Source organism: Sciurus carolinensis, chromosome 9 (genome assembly GCF_902686445.1).
Source record: "Sciurus carolinensis chromosome 9, mSciCar1.2, whole genome shotgun sequence".
Lineage (NCBI taxonomy): Eukaryota > Metazoa > Chordata > Mammalia > Rodentia > Sciuridae > Sciurus > Sciurus carolinensis.
The window spans coordinates 133163552-133183296 of record NC_062221.1 but is presented as its reverse complement, the minus strand read 5'-3'; the positions used below and the strand labels follow the sequence as shown (position 1 = coordinate 133183296).

At 44.5% G+C, this 19745-nt stretch overlaps 1 protein-coding gene across 2 annotated transcripts; it reads right to left on the bottom strand.

The window, feature by feature from the left end:
* Positions 1–13262: 13262 nt before the first annotated feature.
* Positions 13263–17001, bottom strand: LOC124992909 (carbonyl reductase [NADPH] 1). Of its 2 annotated transcripts, none has more exons than XM_047564267.1 (3): positions 16344–17001; positions 15389–15496; positions 13263–14099 (listed from the first exon to the last, which is right to left on the bottom strand). In XM_047564267.1, exons 1-3 carry the CDS (start codon positions 16888–16890, stop codon positions 13552–13554), a joined length of 1203 nt encoding a protein of 400 aa, XP_047420223.1. In that variant the 5' UTR covers positions 16891–17001; the 3' UTR covers positions 13263–13551. The 2 variants fall into 2 exon arrangements, with proteins under 2 accessions (XP_047420223.1, XP_047420224.1); XM_047564268.1 differs by having other exon boundaries at positions 13263–13988; positions 16344–16979.
* Positions 17002–19745: the final 2744 nt, after the last annotated feature.

Below are 19745 nucleotides of genomic sequence, written 5' to 3'. Positions count from 1 at the left end.
ACTCTATTCTTCCCTATCCTTTACTACCTTATTGTGAATTAGCTTCCGCATATCAGAGAAAACATTCGACCTTTGGTTTTATGGGTTTGGTTTATCACTTAGCATGATATTCTCTAACTACATCCATCTACCAGCAAATGCCAGAATTTCATTCTTCTTTAAAGCTGAGTCATGTTCCATCATGTGTGTGTGTGTGTGTGTGTGTGTGTCTGTGTGTGTGTGTCTGTGTGTCTGTGTGTTTCTTTATCCATTCATCTGTTGAAGGGCATCTAGGTTGGTTCCATAGCTTAGCTATTGTGAATTGAGTTGCTATAAACATTGATGGAACTGCAACACTGTAGTATTCTGATTTTAAGTCCTTATAAACCGAGAAGTGGGATAGCTGGGTCAAATGGTGGTTCCATTCCAAGTGTTCTGAGGAATCTCTACACCGTTTTCCATAATGGTTGCACCAATTTGCATTTCCACCAGCAATGTATGCGTGTACCTTTCCTCCCACATCCTCACCAACATTTATTGTTGCTTGTATTCTTGATAATTACCAGTCTGATTGGAGTGAGATGAAATCTTAGAGTAGTTTTGATTTGCATTTCTCTAATTGCTAGAGATGTTGAACATTTTTTCACATATTTATTGATTGTATATCTTCTGTGAAGTATCTGCTCAGTTCCTTAGCCCATTTATTGATTGGGTTATTTGTTTTTTTGGTGTTAAGTTTTTTGAGTTCTTTATATATCCTAGAAATTACTGCTTTATCTAAGGTACAGGTGGTAAAGATTGTCTCCCACTCTGTAGGCTCTCTCTTCACATTGATTGTTTCTTTTGCTGAGAAGAAGTTTTTTAGTTTGAGTCTATCCCATTTATCGATTCTTGATTTAACTTCTTGTGCTTTAGGGGTCTCATTAAGGAAGTCAGGTCCTAGGCCGACATGGTGGAGATTTGAGCCTACTTTTTCTTCTAGTAGTCGCAGGGTCTCTGTTCTAGTGTCTAAGTCTTTGATCCACAGTTAGTTGAGTTTCATGCAGGGTGAGAGATAAGGGTTTAATTTCATTCTGTTACATGTGACTTTCCAGTTTTCCCAGCACCATTTGTTGAATAAGCTATCTTTTCTCCAGTAAATGTTTTTGGCACCTTTGTCTAGTATAAGATGCCTGTATTTATGTCAGTTTGATTCTGTATCTTCTATTCTATACCATTGGTCTACATGTCTGTTTTGGTGCCAATACCATGCTGTTTTTATTACTATAGCTCTGCAGTATAGTTTGAGGTCTGCAGTATAGTTTGAGTATAGTTTGTGATGCCTCCTGCTTCACTTTTCTTGCTAAGGATATCTTTGGCTATTCTGGGTCTCTTATTTTTCCAAATGAATTTCATGATTGTTTTTTCTACTTTTATGGAGAATGTTATTGGGATTTTAATAGGAATTGCATTAAATTTGTATAACACTTTTGGTAGTATGGTCATTTTGACAATATTAATTCTGCCTATCCAGGAACATGGGAAGTCTTTCCATCTTCTAAGGTCTTCTTCAATTTCTTTTTTTAGTGTTCTGTAGTTTTCATTGTAGAGGTCTTTCACCTCTTTTGTTAGATCGATTCCCAAGTATTTTATTTATTTATTTTTTTTTGAGGTGATTGTGAATGGGGTAGTGTTCTTTATTTCTCTTTCAGTGGATTCATTACTGATGTATAGGAATGCATTTGATTTATAGGTATTGATTTTCTATCCTGATACTTTGCTGAATACATTTATTAGTTCTAGAAGATTTTTGGTGGATTTTTTGGATCTTCCAAGTATAGAGTCATATCATCAGCAAATAGTGATAGTCTGAGTTCTTTACTTATTTGTATACCTTTAATTTCTTTCTTCTAATTGCTCTGGCTAGAGTTTCAAGGACAGTGTTGAATAAAAGTGGTGAAAGAGGGCATCCTTGTCTTGATCCAGTTTTAGAGGGAATGCTTTCAATTTTTCTCCACGTAGAATTATGTTGGCCTTGGGTTTAGCATATATGGCTTTTATGATGTTGAGATATGTTCCTACTATCCCTAGATTTTCTAGTGTTTGCAACATGAAGGGGTGCTGTATTTTATCAAAAGCTTTTTCTGCAACTATTGATCATATGATTCTTGTTTTTAAGTCTATTGATATATTGAATTATGTTTATTGATTTCCATATGTCGAACCAACCCTGCACCCGTGGTCACTTGATCATGGTGCACAATCTTTTCAATAGGTTTTTGTATGCAAGTTGCCAGAATTTTATTGAGAATTTTTGCATCTGTGTTCATCAGGGATATTGGTCTCAAGTTTTCTTTCCTTGATGTGTCTGTCTGGTTTTGATGTCAAGGTGATATTAGCCTCATAGAATGAATTTGGAAGGGTTCCCTCCTTTTCTATTTGATGGGGAATAATTTGAGGAGTATTGGTGTTAATTCTTCTTTGAAGGTCTTATAGAACTTGGTTGAGAATCCGTCTGGTCCTGGGCTTTTCTTAAATGGTAGGCTTTTAACAGTGTTTTCTATTTCATTACTTGAAATTGTTCTGTTTAAATCATATATGACCTCCTGATTTAGTTTAGGTAGGTCATATGTCTCTAGAAATCTGTCAGTGTTTTCAACATTTTCTATTTTATTGGAGCAATAAAAAGCAGTGCAATACTGACACCTAATAAAACATGAAGAATCTAGAAAACACCATGCTGAAGGACTTAGGCAGTCAGGGCAAGATGTTGAGTGAGGAGTTTGGGGTCAGGGCCAGAACAAAGGAGTAGGGAGAGGGTCTTCTGATGAAGTTCAGTTCCTGCTCAACGGAAGTACTCGTGGACACAAGCAGGGGACCCAATCAGACAGACACCTCCATACTTTTGCTCCTAAGCAAGGGATCCAATAGAAAAACTAAAATGGACATGTGGACCCAGGGGGCATCAATCAATTTTCCACCATGATTTATTTTATTTTTATTATTTTCTTCTCTGACTTTTTTTGCCAAATAATATTCCAATGTGAATATCACATCTTATTTATTCACTGAATATTTGGTTGATACTCTGCATTTTGGCAATTATGGATAATGCTGCTGTGAATATCTGTACACAAGTTTTATGTGGACCTATGTTTTGATTTGTATATCCCTAGAAGTAGAATTACTGGATCAAATAGTAATTCCATATTTAACTTTTTGGGGAAATGCCAAAATATTTTTCATGGAAACTGCACCATTTTATGTATATTTTTACAATTTTTATTATTTAAACATTTTTTTGAGACAAGGGTCTCACTAAGTTACCAAGGATGGCCCTAAATTTGTAATCCTCCTGCCTCAGCTTCCTGAGTAGCTGGGATTACAGGCATGTGCCACCATGCCTGGCCTATTATTTTTGTTTGATTGTTTGTTTTTTGGATGGTACTGGGGGTTGAGCGCAGGGCTTTGCTCATGGTAGGCAAGCCCTCTACCACTGAGATACATAGGCGGCTGGGCTATCATTTTGCATGTCAACTAGCAACGTATAATTCCAAATTCTTCACAGTCTCATGAATACTTATTGTCTGTATTTTTTATTATAGTGGGTGTGAAGTAGTAGCTCATTGTGGATTTTATTTGAACTCTCCTGCTATTTAGTAACTTTGAGCCCCTTCCTTCCTTCCTTCCTTCCTTCCTTCCTTTCTTCCTTTCTTCCTTCCTTCCTTCCTCACTCCTTTATTCCTGTTCATCTTCTTCTTCCTCTCCCTCTCCTTTTTATTTTGTGCTGGGGTTGAACCCAGGGCCTCATACATGCTGAGCATACAATCTATCAGTGAGCTATACCTGCAGCCCCTGGGCATCTTTTCAGATGCTAATCTTCCATTTGTAAATATTCTTTTGAGAAATGTCTATTTAAATCCTTTGATCATTTTATAATCAAGTTGTTCGTCATTAATATTTAAAATATCAAAATTTTAAAGCATAATCATCACATAGGATGCAAGCTAAGTTGGGAGGCCATGTGGACAGAGGCTCCTAGTTATAGTCCTAAGCAAGTGATAGGGTTTCCTACGCTGTCTAGTGTTAGCCAAACTGGGCAGAACCTGAAGAACTCCCGAGATGAGTGGAAAGATCATGAGAAATACTAAATCGTTGTGCCGAGGTGTCTACTGGGGATTTTTTTCCTTCTACCTTCCCTCTGGGGGACATAGGTCAATAGCATCAGCAAGCAGGACACAGATGGTGGAAGCCATGAGTTACAGCTTGGATCTGAACTGTTTCCAGAGGCTCCATGGAAGACTTGGTCCCCAGCTGGTGGTGCTATTGGAAGCTGGTGGAAACTTTAGGAGTTGGGGGAGGAGGTGAGTCAGTGGGGTGAGGCTTCCAAGGGTGAATCTTCTTCCCAGCTCCTGCCTCTATCCCTGCTTCCCTGCCAATCTGGGTACGAAGTTTTGCTCTGCTCTGCGGTCCCCACTATAAGCCTGCAAGCGATGGGCCAAGCAACCCTGGACCGAAATATGAGCTAAACAAGTCTTTCCTCCTTCAAGTTGCTCATGTCAGGTATTTTGTCACCATGGTGGGAAGCTGATGAAGGTATGGTGTGTTGAGGATGGTGGAGCCAACGCCAGTCTGGACCTTGGGTGACTGCAAGCCTGTCCTGTATCACCTTTTACTTTCTAGTATCATAGGAGACAAATACTTATTTCAATCAATAAGTCTCTGTTAGAGTGACTTACTCTTTGCTGTGATTCATATTCTGGCACTCGGAAGTGAGGTGCTTGGTAAAACTTATCAAAGAGCTGGCAGACTGCAGAGGAAAGTGAAGGGAAGCTCTTATCCAGCATGTCTTCTCTACTGGAACCTCTCGCTTCCAGAAGACTAAAGGCAATGTCATTAACTGGAAGGGTGGGGTGCTGAGTGCAAAAGCTAACATGCTGACGAAGATTTCGTGGGTTTAAAAACCGTGTTGGGCAGGAAGGTCTGGGGAAGTCACTGCCACACGGAATTAACCTGGAGGATACCCTCGGGCATGGCCCAGTTCAGTCCTTGTGGACGTGCTCTTGGTGTTGAGTATCTTCTCCTCACAGAAGGCATGACTTCCTCCCACACAAGCTGGTGCTCATTGAGGAGTCAAGGATGTTTGTTTTCATGAACACTAAGGGAACCCTGTTTCCTGACTCTTACGTTACATTTCGAATGAGGTTGACAGAACATCTGGTGGGTGGCCATCTGAGAAGCACAGTGGGGCCCCTGGAGGGGCCTAGTATTTGGGATGTAGTATTTGGGATGTAGTATTTGGGACTGCCGGGGAGCCTGGTAGCCGTGATTGCACACTTGTCTGATCCTGTCCTCCAGTGTGATCCGTACCTAGCCCTTGATTTTGCCTAGTGTTGTAAGGTGGGTCCCCCAAAACTCAAGACCTGCTTGAACTGTGGGTAGGAAGCAGAGCAGGTGCAGACGCCGTTCTAGGGGGAGGGTAGTGATGGGGAGCTGAACTAAGCAATTTACTGTTTGACACAAGAGACTGTCACTTCTACATGAGAGTTTTTTTAAAATTTATTTTATTTTATTTTATTTTAATAGTGCTCTAGTTGCATCTTGGGAATGGGCAGGGGGCAGATGGGTCATGTTTTATTTTCCTAACCCACATATGGGAAGCAGTCCTACGGTCACTGCTGAAGCAGTTTTCAGGTGTGACCTTAGAGGGATGTCTAGCGTGCAAACCAGCAGAGTTCTGAAGGACCTGTATTCTCAGGAAAACTAGGAGCCTCGCCACCGTGGGCTGTGGCTGTGGAGGAGAACAAGGAACCACAGAGCTGCTCAGGGTGCAGAGCTGGAGGCGAATCAGGAAACCTGCTTCACCCTGGGCAGGTTGTCCTCACAATGTCTGCCCTGAAGAGTTTTTCCTTCCCTAGGGCCCTTGGTGGCTTCTGCACTGTTGCTTTCCTTCTTTCCCACAGGGAATGGGCTCTCTGTTCTGGATCCATTGTTGCAGGCTGAGTGTGGGGGCAGGGCTGTACCTGGTTTAATCCCTCACAGGTTCCGAACTGCAAGGAGCAGTTCCCGAGGTACAGGCCTGGTGAGTGGGCCTGTCCCAGAGGCTGACTCTGAGTTGCTGGTGGGCGCTGGTGGGGCTCCTGGTGACCTCCTTAGGGGAGCGGTGAGCCTGTGTTCCTTCACCCAGAGCCATTGGAATTTTAGGTGTGTGGCTCTGTCCTGCTGTGGATGACACTTCCTAGCCTTCTGATGTTGGTTATGGTCATGGGATTTGTGTGGAACCAAGGGCATTTGAATGTAGCCATGTGTGATCCCTCTTATCTGTCTTGTCTAAGAGAAAGCTGCCTGTGCGGGTGGAGGCATCCCTCTGTCCCCTTGCTGTTGACCGAATGGGTCAACACTTGGGGCTGCAGCAGTGTGCTCAGACTCAGGAGCTCTGTGTTGAGGGCTGCAGATCTCCCCTGCAAGCCCAGGGCCCTGGACCCCCTGTGTGTGTACACACCACACACAGCTGCCTGGGCCAGCACTGCTCAGGCTTTATTGCCCACACTAACCACCTGGGGAATGTGTTAAATGCAGATGAACTCAGGCCCTGAGGAAGGGCCCAGATTCTGCATTCCTCATGGTCCCTGGAACATATCCATGTATCCATACACCCGCCGAGTTTGCAGGAGCCTTATTAAATGCCTACCCTTTAAGCAGTATGTAAGAATAATCTTTCTGATTAGTCCACTGTGTTTTGGTCTCCATTTTGGAGTAGTTTCATTTTTTCTTAATCAATATGCTTTTTAATTTTTGTTCACATTTTGAAATATCATAAGCAACTCATACATCTCAATAATATAAAGAGAACCCCTTTAAACATGGACAAATGACTTGCATAACTATTTTTCTAAAGAAGATATCTAAATGTCCAGTGAGGACCTAAAAAGATGCTAGATATCATTAGTCATTAAGGAAAAGAAAATCGAAATGACAATGAGATCTACTGCACACACATTAGAGAGGCTACAGTCAAAATGACAGGCCATGACAACTGTTGCTGAGAACATGACCCTAACTGGAATGTTTGTTCACTGCTGGTGGGAATACATAATGGAACCGCTTTGGGAAACAGTCTGGCAGTCCCTCATGGAGAGACAGAGTTATCACATGATAAAATATTCTGTAACAGTGGTAATAGTTACAACACTTTCTTTTACTTCTCCATATTTGAGAATAGCTTTACTTTGCAAAGTTGTCCCTTGTAAAGTTATTGTTTCCTCATTTGTCCAGCATTGTAATTTCTAAAGAAAAATATCCTTTAAATGGTAGAGATATTAACTCCTAGAGTCAATTAGTCCAGGAAAAGGGGACAAAGAGGTAAAGAAGTTCTCTTTGGGAGATGGTCTGGTCATTTTCCTCATTCGCAAGCTTATCATAATACAACCTGGTATCTTTCCCACCAACTCTCGCCTTCTTAGTAATGGCTTTGTGCAATAAGCAGCAAGACCTGGGTTCAGTAATATTTCCACTCCTCGGTACACATACATCCAAGAGAAATGAAAATGTGTTCACAGAGGAACTTGTACGCAAATGCCTGTGTAATCATGAAAGAAACCTTAATTGTTCTTCTTTCTTTTGGTTGACTTTACAAATCACTAATTTGGAGGTCACATAGTCAAATGACCTGTACTTTAAACTCTGGGTCAGATTTCTACAACTCTGCGTGTGAACAGATTAATCATTCAAGGAATGTTTATCTGAAAATGTCAGTATAAGATCGATTGCCCCTAAATGTACATAACATCTCTCTTACCCCTTCACAGCTCAAGACACCCATATAAGAGTAGATAGTTTGAAGATTTACCAGGGGATCATGATCAGCAGATTAACGACTACTGCAACCAGCACAGCTGTTAATTCAGAAACGACGAGGGGTGATGGGGGATGAAGAAAAGACAGACAGACACACGGAGAGAGAAAAAGTTGGAGCCAAATGGGACACTCCTCTCTGATGGAGAAACAGTGACTCAGAGCTGGCTCAGCATGTTTATGGGTTTCATCATCAAAAGGTTATGTGTGGCAAAGTTTCAGCAAAGCAGGCAAACTGAAAAACGCAGGATGGCAAGACATTAGGGTCATCTTGTTTTGCTCAGAATCCTCTATCCCTGGGAGTCAGTGTCTGAACTTAAGGTCTTGACTGATGACTCTGAGCCTTTGCACAGTTTCCTCAGGCCGGCATCACCATGGCAACTGGGCCATCTTGACCTGCACCTTCTCACAGGCGACTCCCAGCACAACTGCAGCCAATGAGAGTCAGACCATGATTCAAATCACCCCTCTCCACAAACGACCATGAGGTTTCATGGCGTCCTGTTCCAGACCACTGGATTGGCACTGGAAGTATCCAATCATCAATCCATTCCTAACCTTAATTCCCTGCTGTCCCCCTTACATTGGGAAAAAAGGAGCCGGAAACCTAGACTGGGTTTAGATGTCTTAGTTGGAGATAGCTGGCCATATTCTTTGGTTTTCTGACTTTCCAAATAATTTTTTTTCTTTGCCCAATAACCTATCCTCCAGTAATTGGCCTTTTGGAGCAGCAAGTAGATGACTTTTAGCACAATTATTTATAATAGCCAAAAAGTAGAACAACTCAAATGTTTACCACAAGATAAGCACCATGTGACATATTCATAGAGAGATATTCAGCAATAAAAAGAAGTTCCAAAAGGTGCTACAATATGCTATATGTGTGTATGTAAATAAATGTGTGTATATATGTATTTACATGTATGTGTGTGTATATATGTATATATGTGTGTGTACGCATATATATTTTTCTTTACTTGCTTTTTTGTGGACCAGGGATATAAACTAAGACCATGTGAATGCTAAGAGTGTGCTTTATTACTGAGCTATATGCCAGTGTGCAATGTGATGTATTAATCATGTTTTGATTTTTCTGTATTTTTTGATGTTTTGCCGTCGTGGGGGCCTTGCTGCCTGGCTAGACCCCCACCTTGCATAGCTTGATTCTTAGAGATAGCAAACAAATTATCATGAGCATATCTTTTCTATCTTAACATATCCAGAGCCCATACCCACACGAGTCTCCTTATCAAACTCCCACACACCAAGTATGAGTGAAGAAACACTAAGGTTGTTGGTCAAAGGGAAAAAATGCATTTGGAAAGTCAGAAAATCAAAGAACGTGACCAGCTATTGCAACAAAGGCCATCTTAACCCTGCCTTCAGTCACCCCAGAGTCGGTAATGGACAACTTGAAAGCTCCCCTGTATCCCACAGCTCACTGAAACTGTTTAAAGCATCCAATCTTAAACTCGTCCAAACTTGCATACCTGGCCTCACACATTCCTTCTAGCAGAACTCGCATGTTTTCCTCCCGTATGGCTCCAGAATGACCCTAGTACTTCCCTCTGCATGTGACCCAGCATAGTGCAGTGTGTCTCTTCTTCTTGGGAACTTAATACACTTCAAGCTGTCCTCATGTCTGTTACTTTAGCACACCTGGTTTGAATGAATCCTGGGTACTTTTTTTTGGTACTGGGAATTGAACCCAGGGGTAATTAACCACTGAGCCACATTCCCAGCCCTTTTTATATTTTATTTAGAGACAGGGTCTCACTAGGTTGCTTATGGCCTCACTCAGTTGCTGAGGCTGGTTTTGAACTCAGGATCCTCCTGCCTCAGCCTCTGGAGCTGCTGGGATTTCAGGCATGTGCCACCGCGCTTGGCTCTGCTCATTGTTTTTGAGTTGGGGTTACCTGCCTGTGGACTGGACTGGATCCTGAATTCTTCAGGTTTATCCAATATAAATGTCCCACATGGAGTCACTAAGAACAAGAACTTCTCTGTTCCAGAAGGCCGAGGAGTTGAAGCTGGCCAACGCAACATAGAGTTCCAGGGACAAGTGTCTTTGTTGGTGTGTGAGCCACCCAGAGAGCTCCACAACGTCCCTGACGCCATCTTGAGCCGAGACATTGAGACCACAAACCAGGGCGGAGGAGACAACATCAGGCTGTGGGACAGCTTTTCCCAAGATGTCCAAAGAAGACTCCCTTCTGTGAGCTGCTTCATTTCTCTTTGCTCCTGCCTGAGTCTTGGTCTTGGCACGATGATGCTGTAATCAGCTTTCCACAATCAGTGGCTTCTTCAGGTCACTTGACAGAGGGTTGGATCTGTGATGGCAAATAAAACTCCTGACATGGCATAAGAGATCCCTCAGTCTGGCCGGTGGCTGGCTTTAACAGCAGCCCTCTGCAACCGTTGTTCCACCGGTAAAGCGCTCCCCCCAGTAGACAGCCTCCTAGACCAGCTTGTTCTCACTCCTCTTTTTAGTGGAACCCCGTGATAGGATACTAGATAATAGAATTGAACCTACTAGCTGAAAAGGAAGGAGCCTGTGCAGTTGCTGATACTCTTTGTGGCCCATGAAGTAATTCTTGTGTGGCTTCAGGTGCCAAAAGTTGAAGAGCCGGTGACTTGGTTAAAATGAGTCGACCCTCATCTGGCTAATTCTTTGATCCATTTGATTTTAGTTGGTTTTGCTCACTGGGACCCTGGCTAATGGGTATTTTAAACTCATGATATGATCCTCTGACAGTCAGTAGTCTGCCTGGTGCACTGTGTCCTCTGAAAAAGTGTGAAATGTTCACAAGAAAGCATGTCCTGAACAATGAATTGTTTCTTTTCAGCAGGAATGCTGGAAACTCCCCAAGCCCATGATCATGAGGACACCAAAACCTCTGAATGACTCATTGAGACTGGAAATGCCAATGATCAGACCAGAATGGAGTTGCTCATCCTCAAAGTTGCGTGCTTGAAGCACAGGGAGCTCCCCTATGCCGAACCAGCGTAAGAAAAATAGCTTTGAGTGTAACCTCCCATTCTTGAGGTCGTGCAGAATGTGGAGTTATACTCCATGTATGTATAATATATCAAAATCCACTCTACTGTCATGTTTGTCTACAAAGAACAAAAAAGAAGAAAAAGCAGCTTTGAAATGACCAATTTGACTCTCCTCAACCCTTTTTTTCCTGTGAAACCGACATGCCTTGCTCAGCTTATGGGAGCCTTCGTTCTTTTGTATGGAATGAAGTGCCTGCTGTCTTGTTCTCTAATTGTAAACAAAAGCCAATTAAGATCTTTAAAAACATTTCTTGCAATTTTGTGTTTTTTCAGGTAGAGCGGATTCCCAGAAAGCTACCCTAGGGAATGTTTATGAAGTTTTATTAGTTTGGGAGACCTGAAGGAAGAAGAGTAGTATTACAGAAAGGGAAATTAGGTGTTTGGGATTGAGGTAGCATCTGCTAGCAGCTTCACTGTCCAGTTGGGATTGCGATTGTAAATCTCAAGAGAGCCCAATCAGCCTGTGATTCCTTCCTCCCCGTTTGTCTAGCTGCTAGTACAGGCTGGGTGTGGTGGTTCCTTTTGAGGGTTGGGTGTTTTCTGGGCTCATAAAACCCTTCAGGGAAGGGTTGTAGCACCAGGCTAGGACTCTGCCACTCTGAGAAATTTTGCATGTTTATAAATTGTATGCAATTGGTAGGTGCATGTGCTACCTCCTCGTCTAAGAGAGATTTGACTGACTTCCTCTCCAGTGAGGAAACACCAGCTTTTGTCTTCATTTGCAGTTCAACTCAACTTCCCTTATTCCATATAAATCTGTACCCCTTTAGCTTTTCACGTGAGTTGGTTATAACACCTGCCTGAATCCTTCATATGATATATTCAATATGAGATTTAATTTTTCTCTCCTTTCTTGATTTCTCTCCCCCCCACCCCCCCAGAATGGTTCTCATGTGTTCCCATGTGATCTTGGTCTTATTCTTGGATTCCAGCTTTGCACCTACACAAGGCATGGAAGCAGCTGGCACTGCAGGTGTGTACCACTGCACACACCTATCAAAAATGTTATTTTTGTATCTATGTGACAGTCTTAATTTTACATTTTTCTGAAGATTTTATTTTAGCAACTTGTACCTTACCCTTCAGGTTGAGAAATAAATCACAGCAGTGTGATGGAATACCTTTCTCGCACCCCAGAGGCACCCAGGGACTTAAATTTGAAACCATGTTGTTTTTAAAGCTCTTAAAGAAATCAGAGGTTATTAAGGTATTAAGGAGAACTATCTTTGCATTTCAACTATACATTTCTAAACCAGCACCTGAAACACTATAGTCTTGACCTAGAGATTGTCGATTTTCTGGTGTCTGTTTACAAAAACAAAATACCTAGGAGGAAATGAACAATCCTGTTGAAGGGTGAAACCTGGGAACTAACCCTCCCTCTTCAAATGAGGGCGGATGCTGGTTCTCAGGGGTGCTCACTCTTCAGGTCCCCAGGCATAGCAACCCCTGGGGCAGATAAGGAGTCCTGAGTCTCAAGACACGGATAGCACAGAGCCATGCTGTGGGAGGGAAGGAGGAGTGGACACTTCCCAATGCCCTCTGGAGCCAGCTGGGCGATGGGCGGTGAACACCAGGGATGACGTCTGCCCTGATCCCAGGTGCTGCGGAGAGCACACGCCTGTGGTACAGGAGACACAGCAAGGTGTTGTTAGTCTGCTGAGTCGTGCTAAGGTGCCAGATCCAGGGCTTTCCTTTTCCACTTCCGATTTTTATTTATTTTTGTGGTACTGGACTTGAACCCATGTCTGCACCCACGCTAGGCAAGTGTTCTACCCCTGAGCCATCCTCTCCGCTCCCCAAGTTTTCAAAGCTCACAATAAACAAAAATTTGGAAAAATAGTAATTGATATCCAGATATCCATCTATGGTCTGCAACTGCAAAATTCTGTTATACTATTCCTTTCTGTTTGTATTTGGAAAACACGGGGGTATGGCTATTGTCCTAACACTTCATTCCTACATAAAAACACTCACAACCAGGGGTCTCTATAATACTCTATCTCAGCCATCAGTGACCATGCGTGCAGCACCACCTCACTTTTCTGGAGCTGCTGATTATTTTCACACAGTGACCTAGGCTTTGTAAAGAAACCAGGCCGGCTGCCTTTGCCTTTGTGGTGGTTTCTGTTTTCCTAGGGGTGGGTAAACCATAGTCCAGGGGCCACGTCCAGCTATGATGCTTGTTTTCCTCAGTGTGCCTGTCTCTCTGTTTGAGAACTGCAGACCTGAGCAGTTGTAACTGGACCACAGAGCAAAGGCGTCTGAGGCCTGGCTCACTCTATGTCTGGCCACCCCTGAGATCCTGGGTCCCTCCCCTTGACCTAACTTTTACACTGACCATGCTCCTGACATGGAGTTGCTTCAGCATGGAAACAATATGCAGAGTAGACATTTATCAAGAATCCTTTATTCACCTACTGATTTTCATTAGTTATTTTCAGCAATTTTACTTTTCTCTCCTTGTGTTGCAGAACAGAATCAGAAAAGACCCCAGAGAATTAGTGGTGACTGAGTGAGCGCCCTACTGGAACCGTGGCATGTGAGACCTCAGCACTTGATAAGGATGCCTATTTTTAAAAAAATATACATAAGGATATTTTTGAAAGCATAAATGTCCTTTGGGTCACATCAGGACAGGACAAAAAATGGGGACAATGGTGGAAGCCTGACTTGAGCTCACCACTGATTAATTTTTTTATCCTCAACAAACTGCCCATGAGGCCCCTCTGCCTCTGGGGGCAAAAGGGCCAAATACACAGGGGTCTCAGCCCCTTCTTCTGGGCTTTTAGTGGCTGAGGGTCCTGCCATGTCGGTTCTCACCCACCCTGGGCAGCAGGCATTTAGCAGGATCTTGTCTCCTCCCCTCTGCTCACTGAGTTTCCAGGCGTGGATTCTGGACAGGACAGTGACGCCGATCTTGGACACTCCATAGGCAGAATTGGGCCAGCCTTCTTTCTGATGGACTCCGTTCTTTGCGTCTTCCACAAACTTGTTCATGAGCCCCACCAGCTCCTCCTCCGTGATGGTCTCACTTCGAAACTTCTGCTGCAGCTCTGGGCTGCAGCGTTTAAGGTTCACCAGACTCAACATGCTGGATACGTTAACCACTCTGCCTAAAAGACATTCCAAACCATCATGTGGAAGGTATGGGAGAACGGTGAAGACCAAATTTGCTGAGATTTTAGAGCAGAAAATTTCCATTTGAAAAGAGTTACCAGTATGAGCTGTAGGAGAAATAGACATGGAAGGTTTGGGGGTTGCATAAGGAACCTACTGGGAGCACAGAGTGCCCATAAGGACCGGAGTTAAGAGGAAGCTGTACATGCAAGTCCTAAACTCTAAGCTGCACATTTCGCTGTTCTAAAGGTGGCTGTTTGCTGGTGTGTATGTAATGAGAGGTGGGTCACTCACTGCCCACACTGAGTGGAGAAGTGCTAGAGCACTTTTCAATGGAAGATGCAGGACAGTATGTGATGTACACAGCATGAACACTTTGATGGGGAGATGAACTGAGCTGGGAGGTAGACAAGGGCAGTTAACGCACATCACTATGAACCACACTGAGGTCCTAAATTTCTCCTGACGGAGTTTTGGGAGTGGCTGGCACAGCTGCAGAAGCAGACACTGAGCAGAGCCCTGGGAAAGGAAATGACTCAAGAAGGGAGGCCTCTTCGGAGGGTTTGCAGCGGTGTGGTTTGTCAGCTGAGAGCCCATTTAGGGCTGGGATGAGAGAGATGTGGGTGACACTCAGTGGGCACAATATTTTTTATTTATTTTGCTGTATACTGAGGATGGATCCTAGGGTTGCTTAGCCACTGAGCCACATCACAAACCTTCTTTTTGAAACTTGAGGTGGGTTCTTGCTAAGTTGCTTAGGGCCTTGCTAATTTGCTGAGGTGGGCCTTGAGTGTACAACTCTCCTGCCTCAGCTTCCAGAGTCACTGGGATTACAGGCATGTGCCATTATGTCCAGCTCAGTGGGCACATTCTTAGCATATGGGCCTTGGTGATGAGAAGGCAGAGTCTGGTGACCACCAGGATGCTGGTGGGTGGCCAGGATGATTGAGAGGGAAGGATAGACATCCTCTGGAAATGTCTATTTTAGATTGGGGGGGTATCAGGAAGTTATGGAGAAGCAGGAAGATCAATATGTGTGAGTTGGTCTGAGAGTGTTTGGGGCAGGTGACAGCTTTAGTGGGCACAGGTCTAGTGAACTGGTAGGAGTCTGAATGAGTACACTCAGTAGAGAGGGTGCGCAGGATGGAATCCTTTATCATTGGAAGGGAAAGAATAAGAGCTGCTCCGAGGAGACCTTTGAATAGAGACTTGCAGGATAAAAAAACCCAGGTAGTAAGAGCAGTGGGACAGAGCAGCAAGCCACTGGAGAAGGTGAAAGAAGCAGAGCTGCACCTGGCAGGGTGGAGACCAGCAAAGCAGAGTCACAGATGCAGCAGGAGAGGAGGCAGGGCAAAGGAGATGAGATCCCAGGAGGGCAGGCCAGCTCACCACTCACCTTGGGGTTTCATGAGAGGGAGTAGCTCTGTGCAGACATCTCGGGTACCAAAAAAATTTGTTTTCATTGTCACTTCTGCTTGAATATGAAAGGGGGTCGGATCAGCCACTTTTAAGAAAGAAAGAGAAAGGAGTCAATAAAAGTAGTCATGGAGTAGAACTTCTCAGAAATAAAATAGTGCATGGGATATCCAGCACCCTCCAGGTAAAGCCTTTTGTATTGTGCAGAGTTGTTCAATCTTCAAATCTGCTGGGAACAGGGTATATGGCAAGTAGGGAAGGAGAGGGGAAGTGTTGCAGGGTGGTAGTGAACAAATTATATTTTCATATTTTGTTCTGTCTTAATATGTAACAAAAAATCCCATCATTATGTATAGCTATAATACAGCAATTAAAAAATGTGGAAAGAGGGGTGGGGGTTATGGCTCAGTGGTAGAGAGTTCACCTAGCACGTGTGAGGCCCTGGGTTTGATACTCAGCACCACATAAAAATAAAATAAAGGTATTGTGTCCCCCTACAACTAAAATAAAATAAAATAAAATAATCTGGAAAGATAAAAAAAAATCTATCTCCTGGCTTCCTAACAGTGTTATATTTGTAGAATGGCACTATTGGGGTAGTTCGGGTCATGGCCAGGTGCATATTTACAATATTGGTATAGTCAATTCTTTGCAATTCTTCATTTCAAAACTAGTCAAAAGTTCACCCAACTACTGTAATGTGCAATCAAAGGAAAACAGTGTAAAGAAAACCTAGAAAAGATCCCATGAGTCCCAGCCAGGCAAACACAATGTCCATTTGGCTTGCACCTTCCCAGCCTCTGCTTTTCCTGCAGCTCCCAGACTCCGCTGCTTCTTTCTACGGAGACTTTTCTGGACCCATGAACCAGAGGGGACCCCCCGCCCCCAGCTGTAGTCCTTGCGAACTACAGGCTTCGCCCCGCCCGACAGCTTACTCTTAAAGGCGATGCCTGCGTTGTTGACCAGCACATCGAGTCCCCCGTACTCCCTGCGCAGGAAGTCGCGCAGGGCGCGGATGCTCTGCATGTCGTCGATGTCCAGCGGGTGGAAGCGCGGGCTCAGGCCCTCTGCCTGCAGCTGCTGCACCGCTGCCCGGCCCCGCGCCTCGTCACGCGCGGTGAGCACCACGTCCCCCGAGAACTGCCGGCACAGGTCGCGCACGATGGCGAAGCCGATGCCCTTGTTGGCTCCGGTGACCAGCGCCACGCGGCGGCAGGACGACATGGCGGGGGGCAGCGCCGGACACCTGCGTGCAGGGCGGACCTCAGAATTTATGCGCGCCCGGAGGTCGCCTGAGTAGCAGGGCAGGTTGCCGTCCCCCGCTAGCCCAGCAGCCAGGCGCAGGCGCAGCAGCAGCCCCGCCCCGCGCAGGGCGTGGTTTTCCTGGAGCCCGGGTTGCCAGAGCGGGCCAAGGGCCGTGTCCTGCAGGTTGGGATGTGCCTCGCAATTTGATCTTCGCAAAACTCTCGTCTTTATTGGCATGTACTTGATGAATTGTTCACTGTTGTCGCATTACTTTCGGTTGTAGAGGAGCGTAAACAATGAACTAGGCGGCTGGGATTGAGCGCTGGCCTGGCTTGTGTGAGGCCCTGGGTTCGTTCCTCAGACCGCATATAAATAAATAAAATGAAAGATCCATTGACAACTAAGAAAAAATATTAAAAAAAAAAAAAAAAAAAAAAAGAACTAGGATAGGTTTTTATACGTGGAATATGGGGAATGTTTGCCAGAGGTAGGCAGGGGCAGATCCCAGGCAGCTCTAAGAAACATGCTAAGGGCTCGGACTTTGTTCTGAAGGATTTTTGGAGCAGGTTGCCAAGCAGACTGTGTGTAGGGCCCTGGGAAAGGAAAGGATTCAAGAAGAAAGGCTCTTTCCTTGCCCCACAGGCCGGTGGGCGCTTCCGATAGGCCATGGGACTACATCTGTACTGACTCCCCAGTGCTGGTCCGCTGAGGTTTGCTTTGTATCCCCCCAGGTATCCAGCTATGCTTGCAGAAAAAAGGCTTCTGTATGAATGCCCCGCCGCCCTTTATCTCTGCAATGGAAGTCTTTCAAACCAGAGTTGTGGAATGAACTGGAAGGAAGTTCCAGGGCATCAAATTTCTGTTGATTTCACCCTAAGTATATGAAAGCAAAGCTACTTGCCTGTTCTTTTCAAGAATGGAGGGAAATATTTACTAAATAGTTACTGTTAGGTTGGAAATTAGGCGACTGTAGGGGGCAAAGCTGAGCAGCTAGAACAAAGACCAGCCCGCCAAAGGTGACCAGAAAGTTCGCAGCAAGGTGGATGGAAAGTTCCACTGACCCTTCACACCCACCTGTTACTCAACAAGACCCCCTCCCATCCTAGTCTATAAAAGCCCTGGGCAGCCAGGGCCATGTGCGATTTTCTCCGGGTCCCTATACCCCGGGGATCTGGGAATTTCGCCCGAGAGCCAAATTCCAATAAAGCTTGCTTCGGCCACTTTTCTGTCCCATTTTATTTGGCTGCTAACTGTGCCAGCCAAGACCCGCCGAGTTTACATTTGATCCCGCCGCTGAGCCCAACGAAACCCCCCCCCCCACCCCCCAGCTTACAGTTACTTCACCGTGTATTTGCAAGAACACCATCCTGCCTGGCTGGCTCTGAGAGCTGCAGGGTACAGGTGCCAGGGCACCTCACAGCCCTTTATACACACACACATGCGCGCGCACGCGCGCGCGCGCGCGCACACACACACACACACACTCACAAATCGTATGTCAGGATGTAACTTTCGTTCCCCATTTTAAAATGAAGTAATGGACTGGTGCTGAGAAAGTTTATAAGTTGGTTCAGAGGTTGGGAATAAATTTTCATCACCCCTTGCTACTTACAATTAGGGAAGAGGGGACTAGAACGAGTTTCATTTCTGTCCTGTCCCGTAGGTACCACCAACTGCAGTGGCCATTTAAATCTAAATTGAAATAGATTACAATTAATGCAATTAAAAATTCCATTTTTTCAGCAGGGGGTGGTGGCGTACACCTGTAATCCCAGTGGCTTGGAAGGCTGAAGTAGGAAGATTGTGAGTTCAAAGCCAACCTCAGAAAAAGCGAGGTGCTAAGCAACTCAGTGAGACCCTGTCTCTAAATAAAATACAAAATAAGTCTGGGGATGTGGTTCAGTGGCCAAGTTGCCCCGAGTTCAATCCCCGGTACCAAAAAAAAAAAAAAAAAAAAAAAAAAAAAAAAAAAAAAAATTCCATTTTTAGTTTCGGTCACCACATTTGAAGTGCTCACATGTATCAGTGGCCACTGTATTGGGCAGTGCAGATATAGGGTATATGCATCATTGCAAAAATGTCTTTTGCACAGAGCTGCTTTAGATTCTAATTATGTTGCCATTTCAAGGTGATTTTCCTGTTAATTGCTTAACAAAAAGTCAAAGACCCTTGGTTTTTTCAATGGAATTTTTTATTGAGGTAATGATAGAGTCACAGGCAGTTGTAAGAAAACAATAGAGGTCTTACAGATCACCCAGTTTCCCTCAATCTGCAAACTCTAGTACGATATCACACATATATTGACAACAAAAGAAGGCACAAGTCATTTTCAGAGTACTTCTGTTTTGGGTCCTTACTTCTGGGTGTGTAGTTAGTTCTGTATGATTTTGTCACATGTGTAGTTTTCGTACAGACCGTGCTCAAGACAAAGCATTTCCAGGGGTAGAAGGACCTCTGTTGTTGTGTTTGTGTAACCAAACTCTCCTCTTGCTCCCAAACCCCAGTCTGTCCCCTGGCAACCAGGCATCTGCTCCCCGCTTCTCCGGTTTGTTCTTGGAAACTGGTTACACAGATGGAGTCATATGATATGCACCCTCTGGATTGTCTTTGTCACCTGGAATAATTAAGTGATTTTTCACCTGAGTGTAGGTTTCCTCTGTGGTTGGGCAGCCTCTCCACGCTGCCAGTTGCTTCTGTAGGTGCGGTGAGCCAGTGCAGAAGAATTAAGGACGTAGGTTGCCTTAGACTAGGTAGGAGGGCCACTCACTGGTGGCGCATGGTGAGAGCTTGGGACACCGAGAGCACCTGCTGAGTAAAAAGGCAGCGCCGGAGGGGGCCCTGGATCAAGATTTTCAAACTGGTTTGTTTATCCATTTAAAACTGGTCCCCTCACAAGAACTGACATTTCAAGGGGGCTAGACGACGCTCCAGAACATACCTTATAGAAACCATCAAGTATTAACAAGAAGTCGCTGTTACCCAATCAGGCCTGCTTTTCTGTCAACACTGGGGCAACTTTGGTGAAAGAGAAGGAGCTTATTTACTTGTCTGTAGTGCAGGGATGACCCAAATCTCAAGTTCTGCCACCCCCG

Bases quoted from the DNA above. Each gene is read 5' to 3' on its own strand.
- LOC124992909 (XM_047564267.1), bottom strand. From the start codon at position 16,890: ATGCCAATAAAGACGAGAGTTTTGCGAAGATCAAATTGCGAGGCACAT. The intron at 15,497-16,343 runs GTAAGCTGTCGG...CTTTCTTAAAAG, and splicing joins CGCAGGCATCGCCTTTAAGA to TGGCTGATCCGACCCCCTTT. The intron at 14,100-15,388 runs GTGAGTGGTGAG...TTTCTCCTACAG, and splicing joins CCCTCTCATGAAACCCCAAG to CTCATACTGGTAACTCTTTT.